Below are 22224 nucleotides of genomic sequence, written 5' to 3' on the forward strand. Positions count from 1 at the left end.
AAACTCTTTATTAACAATTAATAATAATTAACATTTAAAAAAGCATTTACAAACGTTTGTGGATGACTAATAACCAAACTACGACTGCACAGTGGAGTGGGAATCAACTTCTACTGTGTGAGTTTTATGTGGTTTCATGCCTTCTGGTCTTTGAAGGAGAAATGTCCAGGATCGATGTGACTGCGCTGTGCCTGCTGTTAACATAGTATTTCTATTTGTAAACATTTTGTTGATAATTAGTTAATTATTTATAAACTGTTTATAAAGCTGTGAATAGGTAGTTATTCTAAAGTGTTACCGTACACCATGTCAAAGTCAAAAGACTTGAGAAAGACTGCACAGCCCAAAACGGTGTTGGTGAATAAACTTGGCATTGGAAAATATTGTCTCTTTTATCTTTATACAAGAATGCACCTCACAGCTTGCACCGCACAAAGAATTGAAAAAACATTGTTTTTTCTCTTTCAAAATACAAAGGAGAAAATCTGTATTGCTACACTTTACAGTAGTTTTTTTCTTGTGCAAAATAGCTTTACTGGACTGCAAGCTTTCAGTCTTAGAACTTCATCAGGCAGACTCTGTCTGTAAAACAAAAAGCTATTTTGCACATGAAAAGACATTAAGTGTGCTGATTTTCTCCTTTTTATTTAGAAGTGCCCGCTAATTCCTGCTCCTTCTCAACAGTTGAGCGTTGACCCTTCACTACCATTTCAAAACAGAAAAGGGCACCAAGTACCTTCAAAGAAGCTTCAGTCTTGCTGTCGATATTCAACACTCCATATGGCTGGTGGTTCTCAGCTTGGGAGAAGTTCATTTGGATGCCGACAGGAGTGAGTGTGTCCATCACGCAGCGCTGCAGGAGAAGAGACTCTATTAGTGGGCAGCCATGGCCATGGCCTAGTGGTTAGAGAGTTGGTCTTTCAATCTAGGGGTTGCCGGTTCGAATCCCCCCTGACCTCTCCCTACATCTCCATCCATGGCTGAAGTGCCCTTGAGCAAGGCACCTGACCCCACATTGTTCCGGGGACTGTAACCAATACCCTGAAAAATAATAGTTGTAAGTCGCTTTGAATAAATTAAAGTGTCAGCTAAGTGCAATGTAATATAATGTAGTGATGTGTCACACAAAGGGTCGGATTAAGATGGCCCGGGGCCCCTATGCTACAGGTTGTGATAGGCCCCCTGCAGAAAAAAGAGTGTCATAATTCTGAGCAGCTATTAATTAAGTTTGTCAACTATAGAGAGGAGAATTCACATGAGATTCATTTCTCATTACAGCATCTGCAATTCAGCAAAAATGAAACATTCCTGGGTCCGGAATCCAGATCACCCCCAAAATTGAATCCCTTGTTCCTTTTGTCATTTCCAATAACTCCACAAAATATAATCAAAATCCGTTTATGACTTTTTGGAGTTATCCTGCTGACAGACAGACAGACAAACAGACAAACCAACACAAACAGAAACATAACCCCTAAAAGGGAAGTCACTTGCGCTCTAACCTTCTTGGTGCTTCCAGTCCAGGGGTCCGTTTCTCGATTCTTGTCGTTGCTAACCGTCTTAAGACCGTCTTACCATTCCCTTGGATTTAGTGGTGAGCGTCGCTGTCGAGAGAGAGTTGAGTCGCTCTTACGAAGGACGTTGCTACCGTCGTTAGCAAAGACGCTTTCGAGATACGGACCCCAGGACGGTAGACAATGGAAAGCAAACTGGTCCACTTCAGAAAGAGTAAGCCCAGCACTCAGATACTTTTCAGTTATTTCCTTGTGGTGCAAACATAATGACTGAAGAAGACGCGCACTGCGTCGAAACGTCAGAGTCTTTCTGAAGTGGACCAGTTTGCTTTCCAAAAACATAACCTCCTTGGCAGAAGTAATAAGCTGCAGCACAACAAGGATCAATGAGTGCGTATACATGCAGTTCAGTATCCCAAATATGATCGGGATATTAAGGGGCTTCCCATAGAACGCTGTTGCTGGTATCCAGGCTACACGCATTTGAAGAGAACTCTATAACGGCCAAGAGTGTAGACCAGGATATAACGTTCTGTGCTCATATAAACACCTTATCCCGAATATGATCATAACTTGGATATTCCTCATATTCTGGATACTGAACACAGCATATAAACGCACTCCATTTCTAATATCTTGAGGCCGCTACACTCTTAGCACTTTCACCCTGAGAATGAAACCGAAAGCCTCAATCAGAATCAGCTTTGGTGATTTAAAGGAACAGTCCAACCTTTTTTGATTTTCACATATTTGCAGTATTTCCCAGCATTATTCATGAATGTCCTCCTGACTACCAGGGGAAAAAAAGTTTTAAAATCTTTGTTTTTTTTTACTCCCCCAATTGTTTGAAGGCAAAAAATGAGATTGACAACATTTTTTTTGAATTTTTATTTTTTATTTTAAAGATTTAATGTGTCCATTACAGTGGACATTGGAAGGCCGTACATTGAAAATGTACCTTAATTGCTATCAATCAATCTGGATGAAAAAGCATAACAATCAGTTTAATAATTAGTAAATTTGAGCATTTATGAGTTTACAATGAGTGTTTTATTGGTTTGAGGTGGAAACTGGATGTGTCTGTGACCATTATCATTCATGCAGGTCATCTCAAGTCAAAGCAATTTTGTTTTAAGCAACTGGACTTGCAGTTGAAGCTTGAATGACATGTGGTCCCTCAACTGAGAACTTTCACCACAGTTGACTAATTTTATAGTTCTGATGTGTGAAATATGAGTAATTATCTCTGGAACAAACATGTGTTCATGTCTATAGGATTAATTTAGTCTTAATTTAATTTTTGGTTGAAATATTGTCCTGCAAAGTTCAGACACACATCAGAGTCATGCTCCACATGGGGCGATAAATGCATCAATAGGAAACGTTCTGCTTATTCTGATTCTACTTTTCCTGCTTGAAATGAATCCTAAGAGGTCTCTGAACCTTCAGCATCTTCCTCAAACATCACATCTAGGATTATTTATCAATAATGTGCTGTAAAGTGTCTCTCCTTCTGATTCTCATACTGACTTTCTGACTAGAAAAATACTAACAAAATGGAAGATGTCACTACCAATGTCCATTTTAGAGGACATTTATTTAATGCCTAAATATGGGAATTAAATAATGTTACATTAATTTAGAAATGGTTTAATTGTGCTCTGAAGAGATTGAAATAACATATAAAGATGATGTTTTAAGACAATAATTGCCCACTTTAAAGTATTATGCATTTACTTTCCCTTTAGCCAAAAGCGGCCTATTTTTAATGGACACCATTTTCCTTGCAAAGAAATAGAAAGTTCCCTAAACCCCACCCCTACACACATGGTATCATTGGAAAGCTCTGAATGTCCTCTTCAAAGACCATTGGGAGTTAGCACAATAGTGTGTATGGGGTGGGAGATATTGCGGTTTACAAATGTCCTCTAGAGAGGACAAAAATGAACTGCTGGTAGTCAGGAGGATATAATTGTTTCCATTGCCTAGTTTAACAGTATAGCCAAATTAAACATACAATGCAAGTCTATGGGGGCAAACAAAACATAATCAAATGTACTTACAGTATAAAGTACTTTAAAATTAATGTAAAATTCATCAGAGTGCAAAACAGCTATTTAATCCTGTCCTGTGATCATTTGTGGCTTGATGCTAATGGCTCCTTTCACTTCCAGTGATTATGCTAAGCTGTGCTAATAATTCTGATCCAATAAATCTAAGTACTGAAAAAAACTGAGAAGAAAATGATATGCACATTCATGAATAATGCTTGGAAATACTGCAAATATGTGAAAATCAAAAAAGGGTGGACTGTTCCTTTAAAATTCTGGACACGTCACCAAAAAAGTAACCTACTGGCATGTACATGGTGTAAATCTTGCAAGTTCTGGGATTGTTGAGATGAACCACAGTCCGGACACGTCTCAAAGAGCTGTCATTGGCTGCGAGGAAAGCTCGGCTGCGCTGCCTCTCCGGGTCCAAACCCAGGTCATACTCCAGCTTCAGCCCTGTTGCCATTCGATCTGTGGAAATCAATAAACCGACATGTTCAAAAAAGTAAAGTGGAAAGTAAACCGGACAGGACAATAAATGGAAACATCTCAACTTTACAGTTATTCTCGATTGCTTCCATACAATTTCTGGTACTTCACACACAATTCTCGGAACATCTCACCCATTTCCCAACTACCCTAAACAATGTCACTGAACACTAAGCACAATTCCTTCTTTACGCTCACATTTCAGTTTTAAAACACAATCTTTTCAAACCACTACACACAATTATCTGGATTACACCCAATTTTCATGAAGAAAATCCCTGGTTGTCGCACTGAACACACTGTTATTCAAAATACTAAAATCAACTGCCATACTATGTTCACTTCCTCATCACATGGGCAAACTCTCTTCATACCGGTTTACAATCTGAAATCATCACCCCATAAGGAAACACATTGCATGTGATATTGATGAAAACATGAGTGGATGCAGTGAGAAAACACATTTGTTTAGTTTTTGAACTCCAAAATATGTTACAAGAGATCCCTTTCTTGTGGTTACTCAATATTTTACAATAAATTAGTGCCATTTTTTTAAATGTCAGAAAAATATGTAAAATATACACACATCGGTGTGCTCAGAGTAAAAAAAACAATACTTCAGTATTTTACTACAGAAAATACCCTCTTTAGTAAGTAGAACACTAAAGAAAATAAGTTTCTACTGTGCATCAAGTTGAGTATAGAGTTTTACCTTGTGCATATTAGTGTTGAATGGTTCACACAAGAGTGTATTACAGTTTTTCTCGATTGCTTACACACAATTTTCGGAATCAGTTCTCGAATTCTCAAAACTCTACACACAAATCTCCAAACCTCACACACAACGGGCAAAACTCTTCACTACCTCTGAAATTGCACGTCTTGTCTCTAAACAATGTACTCTCTTCTAAAAAGGTAATTTTGTTCTCAAATGACACACACAAGTAGTCATTTTAATACACTCTTATGTGAACCATTGAACACTAATATGCACAAGGTAAAAATCTATACTCAACTTGACACACAGTAGAAACTTATTTTCTTCAGTGTTCTACTTACTAAAGAGGGTATTTTTCTGTAGTAAAATGCTGAAATATTGTTTTTAGACTTGGAGTACACAGACGTGTGTGTATTTTACATATTTTTCTGAAAAAAATTGCACTCATTTATTGTAAAATATTGGGTAACCACATGAAAGTGATCTCCTGTATAACATATTTTGGAGTTCAAAAACTAAACAAATGTGTTTTCTCACTGCATCCACTCATGTTTTCATCAATATCACATGCAATGTGTGTCGTTATGGGGTGATGATTTCAGATTGTAAACCGGTATGAAGAGAGTCTGCCCATGTGATGAGGAAGTGAACATAGTATGGCAGTTGAATTTAGTATTTTGACTGACAGTGTGTTCAATGCAACAACCAGTGATTTCCTTCATGAAAATTGTGTGTAATCCAGATAATTGTGTGAAGTGGTTTGAAAAGAGTGTGTTTTAATACTGAAATATGAGTGTAAAGAAGGAATTGTGCTTAGTGTTCAGTGACATTGGTTAGGGTAGTTGGGAAATGGGTGAGGTGTTCCGAGAATTGTGTGTGAAGTACCAGAATTTGTGTGGAAGCAATCGAGAAAAACTGTAAAATGACTGCTTGTGTGTGTCATTTGAGAACAAAATGACCTTTTAGAAGAGAGTACATTGTTTTGAGACAAGACGTGCATTTTTCAGAGGTAGTGAGGAGTTTTGCCCGTTGTGTGTGAAGTTTGGAGATTTGTGTGTAGAGTTTTGAGAATTCGAGAACTGATTCCGAAAATTGTGTGTAAACAATCGAGAAAAACTGTAATGTCACTCTTCCTGCGTGCTCAGGAATGCACGTCTGAAACGTCATACTCAACTCCTACGTCAAGTTTGGTTAGGAAATTGGCCCTTACGCAAACTGTTACTGACAAAACAAACAAAAAAGTGTTTCGTCACGAATGAGACAAAATTCATGACCAGTCACAATTCAACTTCCTGTGATGACGGTGGAGCTCATCAGCCTAGCTACGTACATGATATGAGCAAACATATAAAACAGGTGACGCCTTGGGTTTACAGAGCATTACCTACCACTGGATAATACACCCTCATTTTCCCCTGCCCTCTCACCCAGCTTCAGGTAAAGGTCGGTCAAAAATAAAAACACGCTTCCTGTTTATACTCCTAAACCCACATGAAACGTGGGGTTGCCATTTTGTTTATGTTGCTGTCTCGTGTCTTAGTCAGGCTGGTGTCTCTGCTTAATTTTATGTCACCTCAGCATTCTAGGTCAGGAAGTAAGGGGACAACCAAAGCCTCAATCAGGAAAGTAATGTAACTGTAACCCTTAAAAGTTGGTTACCAACCATAAGACACTCCAGTTCAGACGAGGCGAGGAGACACGGGTTACAGTTCGAGTTGATTCTTTATTTTCGGCTGACCACAACACTTACATCTCGAAACAATCCCTGAGGTAAAAACTGACCCGCCGGTTACGGCAGTCCCCCCTTCTCAACGTTCCCCCTCCTTAACATTCCAAAAGGGAACCCTAATCAATAAGCTCCAATAACTCCCGTAGTACAACCGTAGCAGAACAATACACCACCACATTGTGAACATAAATAACAAACCACAAATAAATAGAAATATCATGGAAAAATAGAACACACATAGAAATATTATTGGATGCAGAATTGTACTGTTACACAACCATGACATCTTTATTCGGTCGTGTCTGCCTATGATTCAGTAATTGCATACATCACAACCAAACAGCAGCGATTGATCACTCACATTAAATTAAAGGTTAGATCGGGTAGCCCCTTACCAGACACCGTCCCGACACTGGGACGTTTTAATAATCAATGCAAAAACTTAAGTACCATAGTACTACACCACTATGACAGTGTACAGGGCCTTCAGTTATACATTACGACTTGGACATTGCCATTCTGGTAACGGCTAATTTATATATAACAGGGGTAGTGTCTTAAAATATAACAAAAACGGAGGGCAATCCAGACCCTTCTCAGGAAGTGACAGACGTTGGTCGGTGCGTCAGTCTAGTGTTAAGTTGTCTTGGTCAAAGAAAGTAGATCTAACTTCTTTGTCTTGGTGTAATGATGTAGCCTTGCGCGCCATCCTACGTACTTCCGCCAAAGGATTGGCTACACTACTAGTCTGGCCCAAAGAAGGTGGAGCTACTTTCTTTGTCTGGCCCCTGTTTTCTGTGGAATGATGTGAGCGGTATGGATGTGACCGGCCAACCCTCCCCAGAAAACAGCCAATAGGCGAATAAGCGCCCCACGTGGGGGCAAAAGGGAGGATGCTCGTGACGATGACGTAAACGTCTGCGCCAATGGCTCTAGTCTACGCTATGTTGTTGTTGAGTAACGGTCTGCGATTGGGTGAGAGCTATCCAATCATTTCAAATCATAACTGAGTGCAAACTTCCCGCTTCCTGCAATTGCATCAGATCACACAACCTCCAGACCATGAATACAAAATGAAATGGTAGTATAGCAGGACCAGGCTAATAATGATGTGCGAAATGAACTAAAAACAAAGACCCCTGGGTGAATATCTTAAAAATCCACTGTTGGGTGGTTGGTCAACTAACCTGTTGTACTTTTGGTTTGTTCATTCATCTGGAAACAGAGGGACATGTTGATCAAGGGGAGAGGCCCCCCCTGCTGGTCAATGCAGTCAAACTGCAGGATGCTGATCTCCGAGGGGCTGAAGGACAGGTGGGCCGACACGTTGAAGACGGGCCTGGACCTACGGAGGATGAGACCACACAGAAGAGAAGAGAAGAGAAGAGAAGAGAAGAGAAGAGAAGAGAAGAGAAGAGAAGAGAAGAGAAGAGAAGAGGAGTGAAGAGAGGAGCGGAGAGTAGAGGACAGGAGAAGAGAAGCAAATGGAAGAGAAGAGAAGAGGAGTGAAGAGAGGAGCGGAGAGTAGAGGACAGGAGAAGAGAAGCAAATGGAAGAGAAGAGAAGAGAAGAGAAGAGAAGAGAAGAGAAGAGAAGAGAAGAGAAGAGAAGAGAAGAGAAGAGAAGAGAAGAGAAGAGAAGAGAAGAGAAGACCATTATCCAAGTACAATGAGATTCATATCTTCTCCAGCTGCACCTAGAGATGAGCACACATCAGTAAACTGCAAGCATATGTTTATTTACAGATTATTACATCACACTCACTCAATCAATCAATCAAAACATATTTACAGTTATCTGTAGTTATTTAGCACAATAACACCATTATACAGTTGACTCAAAGAGCTTTCATTCAAATACACATGCCCACATATGCATTCTAACATTCACACAGCAGCTCTGGAGGCTGCCACAGGGTTCATGTGAGAAAGTGCTCACACACTCACACACACTCACATACACACACGCACACGTACACAAATAGTAACAATAGTCCTAATGACATTACATTTGGCAGACGCTTTTATCCAAAGCAACTGTCCTGCAGGGTATTGATTAGGCTACACCAGGGGTGGGGAACCTATGTCTACGTTTTATTCGGCCCCCGATATAATTCTATTGTTATGCAGCTTCACATGAAATATGATATAATATTTCGTTATATTCAGGGGACCAAGAGAAGGTGGGGTCTGTTTTAAAGGCGTCTGCCTTCAATATAAGCCTAAAGTGCAGGGGGAAGTCCTGGTTTACGTTCATAGTACGACCCCCAGAGGACTTTTACGGCCCTTGGTGGAATTTGAAGTGGCCCCCCGAATGAAAAAGGTTCCCCACCCCTGGGCTACAGCAAAGATTCTTGTTTTGTCTTTACCATCTGCGGTTAGTCGCTGGAGTAGGTGCCTTGCTCAAAGGAGGGTGGCCATCGAACCCGCAAAGCTGTGATTCAGCTCCCTTGGCTGCCCCTTAAAGCCTCGTTCACACACGTCGCTGCTAGTTACTCGCTCAGCGAATGAAGTCAATAGGATGTCTATGTGTTCCAGCGAGACGAGCAGGCGAGTAGGCGAGTAGTGTACAAGCGATGCGATGTGGACGGATCCCAAGTTGAAAATATTTTAATTTTGAGCGAGGCAATTAAGTGACTAACCAATTGGAATGCAGAGGTCTGTACTTCTCGCTTGTGCATTGGCCGCAGGGACGAGAGAACGTTTCATGAGAGAGTGGCGAGTAGGCGAGCGAGCGAGAAGCGCTTGTATGTGCTTGAACTAAAGCCACACTTCAGCATTTTGTTGTTGACTAAGGAGTTTTGAACTCTTCAGAAACTTGAGACAAGATGAACGAATCTTACTTTAGCAGCACGACCTGTCCATAAGATCCCACGACGATATCGGTCAGTCCGTCCGTGTCAGATGTCCCATCAATCTTCACCCCAAACTGCCTCAGGCTTTCTGACAGTGACTTTGCGGTAATTCGCTAAAACAATGCCAATTGAATTATTAACTAAAAAAATGAAACAAGATTGTGGTTGTTAAGTCACAATATATGCATGCATGCATAGCCCTCTCTCTCTCTCTCTCTTCAACCTCTCTTTTCATTGTCTAACTGTATGTCTATTAGTTTTTCATTTCTTTAGTAAAAGAGATTTGTGCTTCCTAAGTTCAAATACCTATATAGGGCTGTCCTCACCAAGCATAATAGGCCTACAGAAAAAGATAATCCTACCACTCTCTCTCTCTCACTCTCTCTCTCTCTCTCTCTCTCTCTCTCTCTCTCTCTCTCTCTCTCTCTCTCTCTCTCCGTCTTACTCTCCCTCTTACTCTCTCTCTAACTCTCCCTCTTACTTAGTTCCGTGCCCGAGGTATATGTACACCATTCCCCTGCGGTTGTCCCCCAGAGGGGCCCCCACCGCGCCTCTCTCTCTCTCTCTCTCTCTCTCTCTCTCTCTCTCTCTCTCTCTCTCTCTCTCTCTCTCTCTCTCTCTCTCTCTCTCTCTCTCTCTCTCGCTCATTACCTGGTAGTAGTCTGAGCGGATCCCCTTATCTCCGTGCCCGAGGTATATGTACACCACTCCCGTGCGGTCGTCCTCCAGCGGGGCCCCAACCGCCAGGTCCTGAAGTCCGTCTCCGTTCAGGTCTCTGAGGGAGGCGATGGAGGAGGAGAAGCGGCCCTGTCTAGACTCGGACACGTTCAGCACTGATACCAGCTGATTCTGTAAGGGACAAAAGCAGACCACAAGAATGAATGAATGAATGAGTGAATGAATGAATGAATGAATGAATGAATGAATGAATGAATGAATGAATGAATGAATTATTTATTTATTTATTCTCTTCACACCCAGTTACATGTCATGAAAAAAGTGTATTAGTGTGGAGTGAAAGGGTTCCCAATAGGGTCCCCATACAAGTCATGAAGAAAGTATATTAGTGAGAAGTGAAAGGGTCCCCCTAAATACACGCTTATAAGCTGGGTCCCGCATTTGTGCATTTGGTACAATAGGTATTGTGACAAAATATAAATGCGGGACCCAGCTTATAATGCCGTTTATTGTATAGGGTTAAAAGAGTAAAAAGTAAGCTGTCTACAGTGTGTGTGTGCGTACTGTGATATGTAATATGTAATTTTGTGCTAGCTTGATTCCCAGAATTCAACTCGTGCAAAAATGTCATATTTTTTCATTATTTTTTTTTTAAAAGACTGAGAAAAAATGTCTTCAAAGTTTTGGTATGAGGTTGGATATTGCAGTTACTGTAAATTTGCCATAGTGATATCTCTACAACACAATCAAAGAAAAATGGGGCGCACCTTGCATCAATTTTTTTCTTTTTTCTTTATTTTTTGTGCACAGACGCACACACCGAAACGCGTCTGTGCACAAAAAATAAAGAAAAAAGAAAAAAATTGATGCAAGGTGCGCCCCACTTTTCTTTGATTCTAAGTATTCATTTGGGACAGCACCCTTAAAAGTGATCAAGAAACCTGAGTGAAGCCTGCTACCTACTTGATCTCTACAACAGGACATACAGTATGTGGACCATAGGGCTTTGTCACAAGATAAAACAGGTGTAATGAAGACCATTTTCAGTATAAACTCAATTCTGACAAAATATGTAGTCACTGCACTTTGCCTTTGTACAGCATAATAGGTGGATCCTCTTCATATGAATCTGCCAATTTGAACTGCTGTCATAGGCATCTGCTGCAAAACCTTTTCTGGTCAATCATTACTGAGCAAGATCACATTTGTGGAAAAAATTGGCAATTTTACACAATCAATTGCATGGATGGACGAAAGCTTTTGTGGTTTTCTTAAAGCAATGACAAAATGATTTTTGTTGACACAATGAAGAAGAAATTTTGGGAATTTGAATGCCGTTGTTAGAAATGTGCCAAACCGATTGAGAAAAACTGTAAAAAAAAATAAAATAAATAAAAAAAATAATCATTGTTTCAATACAAGATTTTGTTACCTCTTCAGCAAGGGCGTAGACATACATGAGGCCCTCTATTTGGGGGTGATAGTACAGAGGCGCCCCCACCATTAGGAAGTCAGTAGAGCCATCAGAGTCAATGTCGACAGCACACAGCTCTCCTCCGAAGTATGAACCAATCTACAAAACACAAGCACATCAGTATATACTGTTCACCTTGATCATCATGTGATAGATGGATAGATAGAGAGATACACTCTCAGAAAAAAAGCTACAGAACTGACTCGTTGCTGTGGCAGTACCCTCAAGGGGAATACCATTGCGTCGCTTGGGTGGTACCTCAAAAAAGAGGTGACAGATGCACATTGGTCGACATTGCAAGAAACTAAACGCACCTCTTTTTTGGGGTACCAATCAAGTGACGCAATGGTATAAGGGTACTGCCACAGCGACGAGTTCTGTACCTTTATTTCTGAGAGTGTAGATAGAGACGGACTGACAGACAGACAGACAGACCTCGACTGACCTGGTCACCATTGACTCTTTGTTTGACACTCCAGTCGTTTCCACTTTGACTAAAAACAATGACCTGTCCTTTGTGCTTGTATCTTGGGGCACCCGCAAAATACATGGCAACACCATTATTTTTCCCAACAGCAACGCTGTAGCCTTGAAAACACAAAAAACACAGGTCACAGGTTACTTTCATCCATCTGAAAGTTAATGTTGTACATACTGAACGCAGCAATAATGAGCACACCCCTTTTGAGCCCCACACATATAGGTCTGGGGTGCATTTCTGGAAAGCGTAGGCAGGTGTTAGCAAGTGTTAGCAGTAAGCAACTTTGGTAGTTGCCAATGGGAAATTGCATTGCAACCAACAAAGTAGCTAACATAGTTAGCAACTACGCTTTCCAGAAATGCACCTCCGACCTGGACCTGGAAAGCTCTCCGACTTGGAACTAGCGGAAGTATTTGTTGCTCCAATAACAATGGCGGCTCACATTGAGGAGTCATGTGACAAGTGTATTGTTGTAGAGACTACCACATATTGATTCTTTGCATTTTTTTATTTTAAAAAAAGATTGTTGACTATGCCGATTCTTTGAAAATGGGCAGAGAATAGTTTTGAGGAAATTGGTTGGTTGGTGGCAAGAACAAATGGTACAAAGCTAGGCCTCCTGGGCAGTCATGGGTAAGCGGTTAGGGCGTCAGACTTGTAGCCAAAAGGTTGCCGGTTCGACTCCCGACCCGCCAGGTTGATGGGGGGAGTAATCAACCAGTGCTCTCCCCCATCCTCCTCCATGACTGAGGTACCCTGAGCATGGTACTGTCCCGCCGCACTGTTCCCCAGGGGCGCCATTGAGGGCTGCCCCCTGCACGGGTGAAGCATAAATGCAATTTCATTGTGTGCTGTGGAGTGCTATGTCACAATGACAATAGGAGTTGGAGTTTCCCAATGGGCTTTCACTTCACTTTCACTTCTGAAAACGAATACAACACACACGCATGCTCTCCCAGACCTAGAGAGGGGAGCTTGGGAAGCTGTGTGGAACTACAGGTCGAGTCAGAGTCAGGCTAAGTTGGACTGATGACATGTAATCAATCATAAATAAGTGTGCAAGGTGTGCAAGCTATTATTTCTCCTTAAGTAGAACGGTAGAATTTTGATTTGCTGCTAACCTATTATGAAGAAATAACTAACCATCATGACACTCTCTAGCGAGAGTCAGTCTACTACTTCAAAGGCATTAATAATAGATTATGTCAACACATAAACATTATCAAAAACATGAGCTTACCCATGTAGGAAGATTTCTCTATGTCTGGGTCTGTGATTTCAAGATCGGGTGAGGACCTGTCCTCAATTTGGTGAAGAGACCCTCTCGAGTCATTGGAACCAACAGATCCCACAACCAACGAATCCTATTGTGAAAATGCAGAAAACATTTTCTTTTACTACGGTAACTTTTGTTGAACACAATGTACAGGTTGTTTTTTTCTTTGTTTGTTTCAGTGACGGGCACCGGAATTAAGAAGCTACAACCCTGTGCCAAACATTCCAAATGACCTGGTTTTACCTGTCCAATTCAACCAGGAGATTTCCTAATTGAACAGGGCTGCGTTTCACAAAAACTCTAAAGTAGTACTTAAGCCTAAGTAGTGCTTTAGTATGAGGTGCCGCCAAGGCAATTTATCACATCACCAAACGTTTAGACATAAAATCATTGTATTGGCCTATATACAAACGTTTTGTTCTGGTACATGCAAATAAAATGCTTGCCCAAAGTGCATGTGCGAGGTAAAATATTGTATTTAGTACTACTTAAGAGTTTATGGGAAATGCAGCCCTGGTAATTTGGAACAAGTACTTTAGCTTCAAGAAACCCATGTCGCCCATCACTCTTTGTTATCACAAAGTCCAGAATTGAATTGAACCTCAGCATAGGCAGCACTCATTCCACTCTGTGAAAGTTCATTTTCAAAGACCTGTGCCAAATCGTCTGAAGAACCTGGAGGAAAAAAAAAACCCAGAAGACATAAGAAAATCAAAACGCGTCAACTAATTCCAGTGTATGCTGCACTGACGTGAATGTCGCAAACTAGAATAAAGTTCATTAAGAACTTTTAAAAAATACTAACAGTTAATGTTAATCGTTACTGCAGTAATAATAAAAAAAAACAATAATATGGAACTGAAATTATGATGAGCGTGATATTCAGTCTACTTATCTGTCACAGATGTGTATACGTGAACAACTCTTTCAGACAAATGTGAGGCATCAATCAATCAATCAATCTGAGATTACCTTCTATGTTAAAAATTTTGGTCTCCAGGTCTTTCAGAAGACCACTGAGGCCAGCATAGTCTTGGATGAAGAAGGTGTTATTAGGTTCTGAGGCTAATTTTTGGAGTACAGCCATATTAATGTCATTCCCAACCTTCCAAAAAAAAAAAAAAACTATATTAATCAGTTTGACCAATAGTCTAGTCTACAATAAATGCCTGTTCAATTATTGGTTAAAATTATTATAACACTTTCATTATTAACAGTCAATTATTAGTAACACTTTATTGACGTGCTGCTGCTTACTTGCATCTTATGTTTAACACAACTCTGCAACTTCCATTTTAGATGCATATCTCTATTCTTTTCATTGTTAAAATTACAGATACTAATAGTACTGGTAATACTACTACTATAACAACAACTACTACTACTACTACTACTACTACTACTACTAATAATAATAATAATAATAATAATAATCATCATCATAATCATCATAATAATCATAATAATATGAAAATGTATACATGTATACAAATGTATACATTTCACTTCCCAGTCATATTACAAAATGGACTAAAGACTAAATAATGTAAATGAAAGAAATAAAATAAAAAATACAAACCGCAATGACAAATCGGATGATATGTTTATCTTTATACTTTTTGATAATGGGCTCTCCTTTATCCGAAGGGTTACCATCAGTAATGATAACTAAAACTTTGGTTGCTTTTGGTTGACAACCACTTGCTTGATTTTCAAAAAGCTTCTCTCTGTATCCCACAAAAAAAAAAAAAATAACAATATTATATTATATTATGTTATGTTATGTTATGTTATGTTATGTGATGTGATGTGATGTGATGTTATGTTATGTTATGTTATGTTATGTTATGTTATGTTATGTTATGTTATGTTATGTTATGTTATGTTATGTTATGTTATGTTATGTTATGCTATGTTATGTTATGTTGTATTATATTATATTATATCAATGTCAACAAAACATCTGTCAATGAGAATAAATATGAACCTGAAAAGTACTCACAGTACAAATCGCATGGCCTTATGGGTGTTAGTCAGGCTTTTCATGTGCTTCTCATCTTTCAGCTTTTGCAGGGCTCTCTTTTCCCTGAAGTCTTTGAAGGTGAAAACTGTTTGGACGTTTGAAGAGAACTGTGCTGCTGCAAACTAACACAACAAAAACAAAGTACAACACGTTCACTGATGAGCAAATATAGCTTCATTTGTCACAGTCTAGAGCCACGAACTCCAAATGAGCTGTCCAATTCAACCAGGTGATCATTCAAGCAGCCAATTTATGTATGTATTGTTTATTTGACAGGGACAGTGCACAAAATACAATTGAGCCAGATTATAGCCACAAGGCTAACTTTCATCTGTAGTCCCTGGACAGGAATTGGTGTTAAGCTAAAAAAAAATGGATTAACCCCTTAAGACACGGCATTATAAATTAGCTGTTACCAGAATGGCAATGACCACGTCGTAATGTGTTACTAAAGGCCCAGTGCCCCGTCATAGTAGTGTAGTGCTATAGTAGTTAACTTCAATGTCTATTACAGCGTGCCACAGGAGGTACGGCGTTTATTAAGGGGCTACAAGGAATAGTAATACAAGAATATGACAACAATACAATTAAAGGTGCACAATGTCCAAATAGGCCCACAATATTACATGGCCAAGAAGGCATATCTAGTTAAAAGAATACACCAAAGAGACAAAAAAAAAACATATATGATAAAGTACAAACCCCAACTCCGGTGAAGTTGGGACGTTTGGTAAACAGTGAATAAAATCAAAATGCTATCATTTTCAAAACATTCAATCTATTCATTAGATGGAGAATAGTGAAAAGACAACATATTAAGTGTTAAAACCGAGAAAAAATATTGTTTTGGGGGACATATGTACTCATTTCTAATTTGATAAATCCAACACGTCTCAAATAAGTTGGGACGGGGATCAGTGAAATTTAGTAAACATCCAAATAAGATAAAACAACAAAGAAGAACATTTCAAAATGAATTGTACTGACGGACAATATAGGTATCCAGGTATAAGATCATCACAGAGAGGCTGAGTCACTCAGAATTAAAGATGCAAAGGGAATAATTACCATAGTTATTACATACATTTTTGAATTCCCTTTGATTTACCACGATTGAGTGTATATAAGATATATTTTTGTTACTAAAATCATTGTATAGGTTCATGACATCATGAAATATATATTGGATGTAGTCTCACTCTAATTCCTGGAGTGCTAGAGCTATTGAAAATTGACCATATTAAGAATGCTTAATGCGTGCAAATGATACAGGGGTGTAACATTCTCCTAAGCACCTGAGTTCATTTGAAATAAACCCAGAAGACATGGGAAACTGTCTGTTGCTTACAGAAGTCAGCAGAAGTTGTAGAAGTCCATTCTTTTTGACAATAATAGAGCATTGCACATCCTGTGCTACAGTGAAAATGGACCATCCAACTTGTGTTAGTGCTAACTTCAAAAGTCAGCCTCCACGATGGCATGCGGGTGCAGTAGTGCATTGGTTAAGATGTTCTCACTCATCTGTAGAGTTAAATACAGTGCTGAATGGTATAAATGGGTTTTAAACAGCATGAAAAGCCACTCATGCTTTATATTTTGAAGGGAGATCTTCGATCACTGCCACATAGTAAGGTCAAATTGCATTCTCTACTATGTTTTAACAGTTTGGCTCCATCATAAGGACCAGCAGGTGATAAAATGGTGGGCTTTTGGTCAAGACCTGTCACACTGTAAGCACTACAGAAAGGAAAACATTGCAAAACATGAAAAGGAATACACCCACCATTTAAGCTGGTGAAATCATGTCCAAGATAGGAATTAACACTGTTTTTTATATAAAATCATCTCCTTGGTTAATGTATTTAACTGTTAAGTGTTGTCTTTTGTTTTTTTTTAGTCTTCCTCGACATTTGCTGCCATTTATTGTCCCTGTCCCAACTCTTTTGAGACGTGTTGGATTTATCACATTAGAAATGAGTACATATGTCCCCCAAAACAATATTTTTTCTCGGTTTTAACAGTTAATATGTTGTCTTTTCACTATTCTCCAACTAATGAATAGTTTGAATGTTTTGAAAATGATAGCATTTTGATTTTATTCACTGTTTACCAAACGTCCCAACTTCACCGGAGTTGGGGTTTGTAGACATAAAACACCAAACATAAGATCAGTGACTAAAAATGTTCACAATAACCTGTCTGAACAGGATAGGTAAAACCAAGTAATTTGGAATATGTGGAACTGTAGCCTAGGAACTCCCATACTGCCTTTAGTTCTACACAATCTTTCCGATCTGAAAGACAATCTCACTTGTGATTAGGTCTGGTGGTAACCAGGCAAGTGGAACTGGGCTGTAACTAATGAATAGAGTACATTTTGTGCAGGGTATTAATTTACAGCCCGTGGTGCAATATGGGATTAGATGCCTTGCTCATGGGCAGTGCAGCCACGGGTGAAGGTGTGTAGGGACACACCACAGACCTAACGTCAAACACACCACAGACCTAACGTCAAACACACCACAGACATGACGTCAAACACACCACAGACCTAACGTAGGACACCACAGACCTAACGTAGGACACACCACAGACCTATGACACACCACAGACCTAATGTAGGACACCACAGACCTAACGTAGGACACACCACAGATCTAGAGCCAAACTTTACACTATACTTGACCACAAGAATACAACCAGAACGTTTGATATGTCCTGCCCTTGGTGAAAGAGAGGAAAACAAGCAAACAATTTGCTACCCAGCTAAGAGCTAGCCAAGCAGCACCTACATTTACATTAAATGTAGATTATGTAAAACATTGCATGTGAGAGCTTACTTGTATTGAAGTGTTTTCCATACTCTTCATTACAGTTTCAATGAAATCTTTGTTTTTGTTGAAGTCCTCGGTTTTCATACTTAGAGATCCGTCAAAGAGGAATACAAGATCGACCTCCTGTTTTTCACACTCTGAGAAAACAATTGTGCAAAAAAGAGAGAAAATTCACATCAGGTAAAAGGTACACAATTCAACAATGTTAATACAATTGCGCATGTACATTTTGACAGCTGTACAACAGTTATTTATAGTTTGTCTTGGCAGAAAGTGATGAAATGGTAAATGACTGAAACATTCTAAGAAATGGTAACCCTGTTGCCTGCAACGAACAGCCCAATCCCAACCGGTTACATACCGCCATTCAGACACCCGGCCATTCCGACATTTAAGTTTTATTGCAGGAACCATTTTTCTTGCTGGAACTGTTAATCAAAGATCTCAGGCCCTACCTTTTAGGGCATTTGGACCGTGACAAAATAATACACTAATCCTGTAAATCACTATCTCCACTTTCCGCTCGTATAGCAACATTGTTGCAAATGTCAATAGCGTTAGAACGTTGTTCACATGCCTTAAAATGACTCAGAATGGCTCGAAATGGCAATCAAATACTGTCGGAATGGCGGTTGCCCCCTATCCCAACCAATCTTTCAATCAGTGTACTAAGCATGATTCAATTACTGCTTGTAGGCCTACCTAGCATAGCTCATTAGCTTGCTTGTGAGCATTGGCTGTGAGCTTGCTTGCTGCATTGATGGGTTGCATGCTTACTAAGGCTAACTGCCATTTCATAAAAAGCATGTTGTTTAAAATTTAACCACTTACCAACCAAATGTGTAGTATGGACAGTGGCGGTTCTTAATTGAGGCGTACCTAGGCAACCGCCTTAGGCCCCGCCAAATGTAGGGGCCCCCAGAGGACCCCCCCCAAACTTCCCATAGGCCTACAGTTGGTAGTTAGGGCGCTTTGGTCAGTAATGCACATACTGCGTTCATAAATATTTATTTCTGTACGTCAGAAACAAAATAAACAGCATAATAAAACACAAATAAATATAGATTACATGCACACCCCCTCCCTTTCGCGTGAACATGGTATATTCCATCTATGCCATGTGCGCCAGACGAATATCCAAAACAACGTTCACGGTGACAAACTTGTGCAAGTCGGCGCGGCGCAAATAAGCGCATTGCCAATTACAATGCAATCAGTGTGGTTGTGCTCTGCTGCGCTGCCTGCGCATATTTGTGCAGCATGTGGCATCGCAAACGTGTTCCTTTTGCGAGAGGAAGTAGAGGAAAGTTGAGTCAAGCTCAGTTGTGAAATTGCAAAATTATCAAAATGAAACGCCAATACCCTGGTAGTGTTACCAAACGGAGGAAAGGGAAGATACTTAATCAAAGACAAATGCACTTACGAAGCTGATAATCTTTTTTATGCATCAACGCCAGTTGGCCCGAATGTTGTGGATGTCCATTAACATGGATTACCAACTCCAAAAATGACGTGGTGGGGAAGGAGGAGTGCAAGCAGACATGAAAGTTTTGTGCTTTCCTGAATATGGATACCACTATGCGTAAATGTTTTAAAACTCCAACATCGGTAACTTTGGATAACCCACGACATGACATGTTAGAAGCCTGAACTATCTCCGTGGATCCTGACCATTGACAGCCGTGCCGACAAGGAAGCGGTGCCCTACAGTAGCACTAGCAGGTCGACTACTGTGGCTATCCCCACTGATGGATCTGTGAATGACCGCGGCACCCAATCAGGTTTTGTTGAAAGAATACCTCGTGAGATATTTTGTTTCGAAAAGACATTACTTTTCCTCTAGCTGTGAACTGGGATTGGCTCGAGTAAGTTATTCCATTGAAAAGGACGCAGCCTTTTAAGCGCTTGCAGACAGTGCATCGGTTACTGTATCTTCAGACACACAACCTTCTCAATCTCTGAAATGATTTCAGAAACATGCTATCGAAATTTGGAAAGGCTTAAACAAGCATGCAGCTTTCAAGGAACATTCAGTAACTTGACGCGATGTGGTGAGATTCAGAAAAGCGCAGACCAGCTGACATGTCACCCACAGCTCTACATGTAGATATCATAGCCTTTCTACCTATAGCCGTCCCACAGGCTATTCGCCCCATTATACAAAATTTGGCCGCAGTTCAATGGATTTGCATTAGGGGCGCTGTTCAGACAGAGCAGATTGGGGTTCCCCTATTGGGCTGGGGCTAATGGCCCACAATAAGTCCTCCCTAGCAACTGAAACCTGGACATATTACGGTCGTCTCTGACTGCAAATTAAACATTAAAATTTAAAACACAGTAACCTAGGAGTTATATCCGTCTAGTTTCTTACAGCTTCGACATTTGTGAGTCAGTCTTCACTAGCTTCTAGCTAAGGAAATGACGACATCCAATTGGTGAATGGGGAACTAAACCGGATGCTAACGTCGGCGAGACGTAGCCTAGCCACAAGCTAACTGACAAACGTGAGGCCAACAACTCGGCCGATCGTGATGTACGCCACAAATAGACCAATCGACCTCATATTTAGACACTACAATGTTGATTTCTGCCTTCGATTTTCATCAGTTAAGAAATCTAGCGTCGGATTAACACATTTTTAAGGTAGTAAAAGCGAGTTGTCGCCATGTTTGTTTTCCAGAATCACCCGGGTACAGAGCTCACGTGCAGCATTCTGGGTAATTGAGTTTCACGTTATTCATGCACAAAATGCGTGTTTTTAAAAAAATGCAATGACTTTAAAAAATCAAACCAAATGCCATTTGGAAGGGAAATTTACACTTCCTTTAGGAAAAATAAAATGAAAACCGGTGACCTTCCATATCGGACACATCAGTTGCGTCTATTATGGAGCTTCATAGGACCCCCATTCATTCTGACGGCTCTCCTCTGCTTGAACATCGCCGCCCCGTGGACAGTACCACCCGGAAGAAGCTGCCAGTTTGGCCTCTCCTCTATAAATCCTCTCTGAAGATATGCTGTAGTTTTTATTGGCTAATCAACTGCGTTACTTGGCGATATTGCTGGCTAGTTCTGGATGCTAACAGGAGGTGATGTGGAAGTTCAGCCTGGAGAAACGCACTCTACTCTCTACTCATAGTAAGTCACATTGATTGTGTGTGTGTGTGTGTGTGTGTGTGTGTGTGTGTGTGTGTGTGTGTGTGTGTGTGTGTGTGTGTGTGTGTGTGTGTGTGTGTGTGTGTGTGTGTGTGTGTGTGTGTGTGTTCGCGTGTGTCTGTGATGGCAATTGAAACTACTACTGTATGCCTCAGTTGGTTGCTTTGAATTTCACCCGCCGTGGTGTTTTGTTTTGTATTCAGTTTGAGATGCTTGCTGCTCGGCATACCATACGTCATGTGCACACACAGTTGGTGTGGTGGCGGTGTTGGCATTTGGGCAAAATGCAGCTACTCCTCTGTTGGTTGCTTTGAAATGCGTCGTCAGAGGTGCATCTTGTCACCAGGCTAGAGAGGCAGTGTGTGTGTGTGTGTGTGTGTGTGTGTGTGTGTGTGTGTGTGTGTGTGTGTGTGTGTGTGTGTGTGAGTGTTGTGTGAGAGAGAGAGATGATGCCCATGTGTAATTGATTGATGCGCATGTGAAGATTGCAATGTTGAATATGTCAACATTGAATGCTGTCTAAATTAAAGCAAAACTGTGCCCAAGCATATTATGTTCACAAGGCCTTCTGACTGTTTTAAAGAGCTTGGTTTTTGAATGTGTACATGCTGTGAGCTAAGCATCTTCCCTAAGCAAGCCTATTATTATTATTATTATTATTATTATTATTATTATTATTATTATATTTGTTTTTTTGTTTTGTTTTTTTTTGTTTTTTTTGGGGGGGGGGTACACACTTGGGTGGGTCGATGGGCCCCCTAGCTAATTTCGCCTTAGGCCCCCAAATTGCTAAGTCCGCCACTGAGTATGGGTAATCGCTTGGTAGCGATTGAAAATACTGTAATACCACTGATGTATTCAATATACAGTTCGTAAATCATCCATTCTCTTTTGAACTTTTTTTTTTCAAGTCTGCAACTTGTTTTTAGTCATATCGCCTTGCCTGT

At 40.2% G+C, this 22224-nt stretch overlaps 1 protein-coding gene across 1 annotated transcript in view; it reads right to left on the reverse strand.

Moving 5' to 3' along the window:
* The window catches only part of LOC134450826 (integrin alpha-M-like), a 63911-nt gene that overhangs the window by 15622 nt on the left and 26065 nt on the right, over positions 1-22224 (reverse strand). The window contains exons 6-18 of the mRNA XM_063200830.1: positions 18128-18258; positions 15267-15409; positions 14844-14991; positions 14237-14369; positions 13866-13939; positions 13229-13352; positions 11953-12095; positions 11466-11606; positions 10007-10204; positions 9344-9468; positions 7689-7846; positions 3870-4036; positions 737-853 (exon numbers count right to left, since the gene is read on the reverse strand). Coding sequence (XP_063056900.1) covers positions 737-853; positions 3870-4036; positions 7689-7846; positions 9344-9468; positions 10007-10204; positions 11466-11606; positions 11953-12095; positions 13229-13352; positions 13866-13939; positions 14237-14369; positions 14844-14991; positions 15267-15409; positions 18128-18258 — 1802 coding nt within the window. The remainder of the gene's footprint in view (positions 1-736; positions 854-3869; positions 4037-7688; positions 7847-9343; positions 9469-10006; positions 10205-11465; positions 11607-11952; positions 12096-13228; positions 13353-13865; positions 13940-14236; positions 14370-14843; positions 14992-15266; positions 15410-18127; positions 18259-22224) is intronic.

Source organism: Engraulis encrasicolus, chromosome 1 (assembly GCF_034702125.1).
Source record: "Engraulis encrasicolus isolate BLACKSEA-1 chromosome 1, IST_EnEncr_1.0, whole genome shotgun sequence".
In the NCBI taxonomy this organism is placed as follows: Eukaryota; Metazoa; Chordata; class Actinopteri; order Clupeiformes; family Engraulidae; genus Engraulis; species Engraulis encrasicolus.